General features: G+C 35.3%; 1 protein-coding gene across 1 annotated transcript in view; it reads left to right on the top strand.

Moving 5' to 3' along the window:
* Window positions 1-8,166, top strand: part of LOC106881836 (centromere protein M) — a 15,296-nt gene extending 7,130 nt beyond the window's left edge. The window contains exons 3-6 of the mRNA XM_014932350.2: window positions 2-97; window positions 3,325-3,407; window positions 4,668-4,759; window positions 7,850-8,166. Coding sequence (XP_014787836.1) covers window positions 2-97; window positions 3,325-3,407; window positions 4,668-4,759; window positions 7,850-7,951 — 373 coding nt within the window. The 3' untranslated portion in view covers window positions 7,952-8,166. The remainder of the gene's footprint in view (window position 1; window positions 98-3,324; window positions 3,408-4,667; window positions 4,760-7,849) is intronic.

The raw sequence follows: 8,166 nt of genomic DNA, 5'->3' as shown, positions 1-8,166 counted from the left end.
GTCGACTGACCAGTAATTTGCCACTAGAACCCACGGATCCACCTCGACCAAGGATTGATTTCATTTGTTTTGTTATTGATGTTACAAGAAAGGAAAGGTTTGTTCACTTTAATACAAAATATATTTTTCTTCAATAAATTGTCTTAGAAAGCAATAATGGTCAGCACAGAATGTACCAAAAAAAAAAAAATTTAGTTTGTAAGTTGTCATATGAAATAGAATGCCAATGTGTTTCATTGTTGTTGCCTTCTATGTTTATTCTCTCTCTTTTATTATTCTTTACAGCTTTGTGCTTTCCTCTGTCACCCTCTCATCCCTTTCACTGTTTTATTACTTCCTCTTTTATCATCCTCTCACCATTTCATCACCCCCCCTCCTCTGTTATTCTCTCACTTCAACCATTGTTTGTCTTGTCTTTCTCTCACCTTCTTTGCCCACTCACTCTTGTTCATCTTCTGTTAACACCTTCTCTTCTGTTCACCCTCTTGAACACATTGCCTTGAACAATCTGAGACAACCTAAACTAGAGATGGCTCTTTAAATCTTGTGTGATATTAGGCAACATCACTAATACTGGTACCATGATAAAATACACTTACTACATTCTATAAAGTGGTTGGTGAATCCAGTAGAGTCATCAAGGGAGTGTGATATTTTAGTCATGCTGAAGACATTGGCACTCTCTTTTGTGGTTGTGCTATAAAATGTCTCCAGTACACTCTGTAAAGTGATAACTGTTAGGAAGGACATCCACTTATAAATATCATGCCAAAGAAAAGAAAATACTAGCATGACACAGTATCCTCCAACTGATCTGGGAGGGTAGTAACTCAAAATAAGAATTTAACTGAATCATTATGACACATCTATCACTTGCCAATATGATAAGCAGATGTGAAATGATGATGGTGAACAAATAAAAATGGGAAAAGTGAGAAAACAGGAATTACTACTTTAACTGCTAAAAAGTTCTTAACTTTGTCATCTTGATTTTTCTGCTTTTTCTCTCTCCTTTGAAAAATATCTTCACTTGATTGCTTTCTTCCATTTTCTTTAGTTGTTTAATGATTTCTTGTTGTCTACATTTTGTTATAGTATACCTCATTCTTTATTTTAATTCACTCTGTCTTTTCTTTTGCTACTTATCTACTAGCATATATTTTTATGCTTTTATATAAAAGTTCTATTATTAGGACAGTATTATTAGTTTGGTTTACTATGTTGCAATATGTTAATGCACACTTTTCTGTTTTCCATGTGACAGGCATCCCTGGGTATTTCCCATCTATTCTTTGAAATTATCATGCCACTAAGAAAACCTGTATATTCTTTCTAGATGTCCCAAGATCTGGCAATAATGTTTAGACTATGCTTTGTTGAGGAGGTCCAATAAGGCATTAACATGCCTGGAGTTGTCACTTTATGATCAAAAATCATTTTCTCTCCACTGCTTTCTCATTCTATTTTTAATTTGTAAATTTTATGGTACTTTCTCTTCCTTTCTTGTACAGAATTAGTTATGAAGATTATTCTCTCACTGATGGAGGAATTTTAATTAATTAAAATGCTTCAGCTTACTATATGCATAGAGTAAGGTGGGCATTTACAGTAGATTTATTTTAGACCATTGACACTCAATCCTTTTTTGGTCCTAATTCCACTAAGAATACATTGTCAATGTGTTTAACCCTTTAGCATTTAAACTGACTATATCTGGCCCAAATATTTTGCCTGTTTTGTGCTCAAACCAGCCAGATATGGCCTCTCACACATCCTCTACAATGTCATTCTAAATATAAATAATCACATCATTGAAATCTTGAAGCTATGAGATAATGTATGATTAATTCATCATCATCATTATCGTTTAACGTCCGCTTTCCATGCTAGCATGGGTTGGACGATTTGACTGAGGACTGGTGAAACTGGATGGCAACTTGACAGAATAATGTGAATGCTAAAACGTTAAGTTAATTTTTCAAAATAATGAAGAACCAAATAAGGGTTTTGTGAAATAACTGTAACTTTTAATTTATTGGAATATCAAACAGTTCTTAGATATAATTTGATAATGTCGGAACTTTTACTTACATCTTGTATTTTAGGTTTTAATTTATGAATAACACTTTAATGCAGATGGTTTCTAACAAGTTACTAAATTATGTTCAGAGTGATGTTTAGGCCAGCTGGAATAAAACAAATTTAAGCCTTTGGCATTTAAACCAGCCATATCCAGCTGAAATATCCTACCCAGGGATGAGAGTATTAAGGGCCCACGTGCATAGCTGTTCACCGGGCCCCTTGGCATTGATATCAAAGAGAGTTAACATGTAGAGTGTGGGCCCCTCAGAGCTCCAGGCTCTTGGGCAGTGCCCAGTTGACTGATGGCTCAGTCTACCTCGGATTCTACCTGTTTTATGTTCAAACTGACCAGATTCAACTTTTCACACCTACCACATAATGTTATTTTAATAATAAACAATCACGTCATTGAAGTCATGAAGCTTCAATGCCTGATTAATTCAAAACAATGTGAATAAATAAGCATTAAATTTAAGCAATCAGAATGCTAAAGGTTTACAGATCTCAGTATTTATTCATTTTCTAGATAGCAAACAACTAGAATTAGCATTTGATTTATAAAAGCTTCATAATTTGAGTTTATTTCAGACTTGTATTACATGTTCATATTACACTTTGTAATGTGATTTTTGTCCTTAAATAGCAACTGTTATTTCTTATATGCTTATCTCTACAAAGTAGGAAAAAATGGCTAATATTTCCTTCAAACTTGCTTTTCTTAGATTTATTCAAACCTCAAAGAATCCCTCTCAACACATGGCTATGATACTCCCCCACTACTCCTGCGCATGATCAGAGATGCACATATTGTCAGCCACTAAGGGACATGCTCAAGTGGTTATGATCAAGCAACTGACAAGCAAATCTGTGGTATTGAGCAGAATATTTGCTACAACAATATTTCTGCTTCAGTAACTCAGTGCTGAATCTGTCTGAAATGTAATGGAAAATAGGTGAGTTTCAAAACATTGATGTCCAGGTCACAAAAGCAATGTTTGAAGGGAATAGTAGTCATGTCATTTGATTTCTAGATAAAGGCGAATAGGAATTAACACTTACTGACCAAAGCCAAGAAATAATAAAAATTTTGTTACACAGTTATTATTCTCATTGTTTTGATTTTAGATGTCACTTATTCTTATATCATGTTTGACTTAAAATTATTACTTGGTCATTATCTTATATCTGACCACGATTTTAATGACTATTATTTCTTTCTTGAACCATTTTAATCCTTCTTAGTCTGAACTGTTTACAAGAAGCTGTGAAATTTATTGATGCTGAATACTTTCTTGGAAGAGCATGTTTGATTGTTCATCTACCAGGTGAGATTTTCTGTTGCTTAGTGTTATTGTCCATCTAGCATTGGAATATTGACTTACTCATTCCCTTAACAGAACTATAATGACATGGATAGTTCAGTGTCCATGCTATTACAGTTTCAGCAAATAGTGATTCTCTCCATCAGGTTACAGGCATTACTATTACAGATTTTTCTTTGTTGTAAATTCGTGTTCAAAGGCATAGGTGTGTAATTAAGAAGTTTGCTTCTGTTAAAAACATATCAGTAAACTCTGCCTGACCTATGCAAGCATGGAAAAGTGGATGTTTAAATGATGAGGATTGTGTATTTGATATGGGGAAAAGCTATCCCTTGCTAAACTACCTCTCAGAATAAATTAAAACCAATATTACCAGCTAATGAAGCTCTATTATCACTGCTGTTGCTATTTGCAATCCTAAAAATTTCTCTTCCCTTGTGGTACTTATAGTGTAATGGGCCTTTTGAAGATGAAATATCTTGAACATAGACACAATGCAGTGTTGGTTTTATGATATGGACCACTGACCTTTAACTAGTTGTCTGCCACTATTGATTTGAATGTGTGTCTTTGTTTATTCCCAACACCATTGCTTGACAACTGATGTTGGTGTGTTTACATCCCCATAACTTAGCAGTTCGGCAAAAGAGACTGACAGAATAAGTACTTGGCTTACAAAGAAGAAGTCCTGCCATCGGTTTCTTTAACTAAAACCCATTAAAAAATTGGGTTATCTCCCCACTAAAAATTCGAGTTAATGTGGCGACGAGATTGGATTAAAAGAGTTAGATCGTTTTGATTCAGTACTTCAACACATTGTTGACGTTTGGCCTCCTCAATAGGCATGGTATTATTTGTTATAAAATATTATCAGATTCAAAACGATGTTTCATCTTTTCACTTTTTATGTTTATTAATTTTTTCATTTTTTTTTGTTTTTGTTTTTATTGAGGGCGAAACAATTTTTTTAATCGGAGATAACCAAAAGTACCAATATATCTTGTAAAACGGGGGAAGATTACTAAAAAGTACTGAAGATACTTGTCCAAGGTTCCATGCAGTAGGATAGAACTCAAAACTATGTGGTTGTGAAGCAAACTCCATATCCACAACAATTATGCCTCTCCATTAATTCCAGGAATTTTAGTAATAAATACTGATAGATTAGCCTTTGTAACTATCAATATTAATAGCTTGTTTGTGTAATCATTACTTCTGTGATGTTTCAATAAAAGAATCATACATTTTTTCAATTTGCATCAGATAATCATCGGAAGATGTCTACCATTGAAATCGAATCCATTAAAGATATTGCAAAGATGTATAACTTAATAACAATTTATGGAAATATTGAGGTAAGTTGGTATTTTTTAAACAATTTATTACGTTCATCTTCCTTTATACACTTATTTAACCCTTTAACATTCAGATTTCATTGTCAGATGCGTTGCCGATTTATTCACATTGTTGTGAATTAATCACATTATTTTGTAGCTCCAAGTTTTCAGTGGTGTTTGTATATTTTTAGAGTGACATTGTAGGGTAGGTGTGAGATATTGGATCTGGTTAATTTTAACTTAAAACCAATAGAATATTTGAGTGGGAGATTAAATACTAAGGATTTGAATTATTTTTTTTAAATCTAAAAATGAAAACATTTTCTTACTGATGTTCATTACCATACCTTTAAGTATTCTTTTATCCTTTTGCATTAATTTGAAGAGTTTAGCTTATCAAATCAATCCCAGAAATTAAATTACTTTCCGTCAAACTGCTAAGCTAAGGGAATGTATCAAACCATTGTTAGTTGTCAACTTTTTCATGTGTGTATGGGTCATACAGAATTTGTTCAGACAGATTTTCTACAGCCTGATGCCCTTCCAGTTATCAACCTTCACCTGTTTCCCAGCAAGCTAATACTTCTCCTTGGCCAGACATGTTTTCAAGGGAGACTAGAAACATCTATATCTTGCATCCATGCTATGGATGTCTGAAAAAAGAAAACAGCTGGTCATGGCTAGAACACCTTTGGTCAAAGCTGACCTGGTGCTAAACAGCATCTAGGAACAATTGCAATAATACTAAGAGCAATCACAATTACTACATTTAGCCAACGGAATGAAACAACAGCTTTGGCATACAAACAATATAGTAGAACCATCACAGACTATAATAATCCTACTAGAATCCCCAATCTTTCCACAACAAAGTACAAAATACATAAAATAGTGCATTATGTTTTAGCAAATTGTACACAGACCAGCTGAACATATGAGTGGTACAATTAGTTGCTATAGTAAGTTATAACTTCTACAGTCTCTGTCACCATATGAAACCCCAATGCCAAACACATCATCATCATATTTTAACATCCACTTTCCATGTTGGAATGGGTTAGATGGTTTGATAGGAACTGGGAAGTCAGAAGATTGCACCAAGCTCTACTGTCTGCTTTGGTATGGTTTTTATGGCCAGGTGGCCTTCCTAACACCAGCCACTTTACAGCATGGACTGGGTGCTTTTTATATGGCACCATCAGCAGTGAGGTCACCAAATAATTAACAAGACAAGACCTCTCAAGTAAGGGAGGGTATAGTGTTGAAGGAGGTGGCTTTGTGCCAGATACGAGGAGTATGAGTAGAAGCACAGAAATAGACATCTCGCAGTAGGAAAGAAGAGAGAGAGAGAGAGAAAATGGGGACGATGTGACTAGGGACTTGTTACTAGGAGTTTTATCCAGACATATATACAACACTTCAGAGCACAACTACATTTAAACACAAATTTCTCTTCCACTCAACCCAGACAGGCATAAGCAATATATACACACACAGAAGGATACAAGACATTTTGGCATTCCTCTTACAAAGCTGACTTATTCAACATCAAAAGTTTTAATGTTTCTCACGTTCTATGCCTCCTCCCCCTCTCACTCTGTGAGCATCTAGTTATGTTTGTATGTATGTGTAATGGCACTCTATCTGTGTCATCATCATCATCAAACATCCGTTCTCCATGCAGGAATGGGTTGGACAGTTTGACAAGAGCTGGCCAGGCTCCATTTGTCAGTTTTGGCATGGTTTCTATGGCTATATTCCCTTCCCAGTGCCAAGCAATTTACACAGTATACTGGTTGTTTTTTATGTGACACCAGCACAGCTGCTTTATACTAGGCACCAACATTGGTTCTTCTTATGTGGCACCAACATGGGTGCTTTTTAAGTGGCACCAGCATTCACAAACCTGTAAGATAAACCCCCACCTCACCCTGGCTGAGAGAAGGAATAAGAGGCATGACTGTAAAAGACATTCTTGAATGTGTATATTATGCACAGGCATGTGTTTGTCTCCACCCAAAATAGGTTGGATGTCCAGTCAGCTATGCCAAATTGTCAGTATCCAAACAGATGTACCAAATCATTTCAGTCCACACAGAGAGAAATAGTACTAGCATCAAGAGCCTTGTCGACAAAGTCTATTCTACCTGTCCCCTCTGTGGCCAACATCTTTCAGTACACCTTATTCTTTTTCTGAGACAATAGGATGATTTTGGATGCTTTTTTTGAGGAATTTAAGCCATAATAGTAGTGGTAGAAGAGGCAGGCTGAAAGGGGAAGGTTCTTTCTTTCTCTCTCTCTCTTTCTGTCTCTATGCCTCTTTTATATGTGAAAGTTCCTTTATTGCTGTGCAAGTTTCAGTGTTTTCCTTGATGTCACAGTTCAATATCAGTAATACACTTAAAAGCGTACAGCTGGATGCCCTTCCTAATGCCAACCACTCCACAGAGTGTACTGGGTGTTTTTTTATGTGTCACCATCAAAGCACCTGTGATGTGCCACATAAAAAGCACCCAGAACTCTCTGGAAAATGGCTGGCATTAGGAAATGCATCCAGTCGCAGAAACCAAGCCAAAATAGACTATGGAACCTGCTGTGGCCCATAGCATTACCAGTTCCTGTCAAGCCATCCAACCTATGCCAGCATGGAAAACAGACGTTAAATGATGATGACAATGATTACTACTACTACATGTCAGTAATACACTGTCAGAATTTGAATGTATTACTGACATTAGAATCTCAGTAATGTCTTCATATTCTAGAAGTGTCAGTGTTTGGCGGTAGTGTATGTGTTACTGTTGAGGAAGCACTTAATTGAAGAGATAATATATTAGACTGCCTGACTGGCCCTCGTGCTGGTGGCACGTAAAAGCACCCACTACACTCTCAGAGTGGTTGGTGTTAGGAAGGGCATCCAGCTGTAGAAACTCTCCCAAATCAGATTGGAGCCTGGTGTCGCCTCCTGGTCCACCAGTCCTCAGTCAAATCATCCAACCCACACTAGCATGGAAAGCGGACGTTAAACGACGATGATTAATTATAACAACCTTTAGAAATAATACCACTAACAGCCTCAATATATGTCTTTTTTCTTTTCTTTTACAGACCAGAGCTAATCATGTCTCATGTCAAATTCTTCGAATTGTAGAAATATCTGCAGGATTCAAAAGTAATCTCCAAAGTATATTTTTATTGGCACTGACTTAATATTTTGTATATATGATATTATTTAAAAGGAAATATTTCTGACTCAACTTTTTGGACTTTTAATTGTAAATAGGAAAAAAAATCTGTATATAAGTATAATATATATTTGTTTATATATATGTAAGTAGCATAAATATTTTTTCTTTTTTTAATTATTGCACTTTTGTAAGAAATAAATATATTTGTATTGAAGTTATTAAAAGCTCTTTTTGAAA

The sequence above is a fragment of the Octopus bimaculoides genome, chromosome 6, assembly GCF_001194135.2.
Source record: "Octopus bimaculoides isolate UCB-OBI-ISO-001 chromosome 6, ASM119413v2, whole genome shotgun sequence".
NCBI classification, from domain to species: domain Eukaryota; kingdom Metazoa; phylum Mollusca; class Cephalopoda; order Octopoda; family Octopodidae; genus Octopus; species Octopus bimaculoides.
The sequence above is the reverse complement of the archived record's forward strand: the minus strand, read 5'-3'. Positions and strand labels throughout refer to the sequence as shown.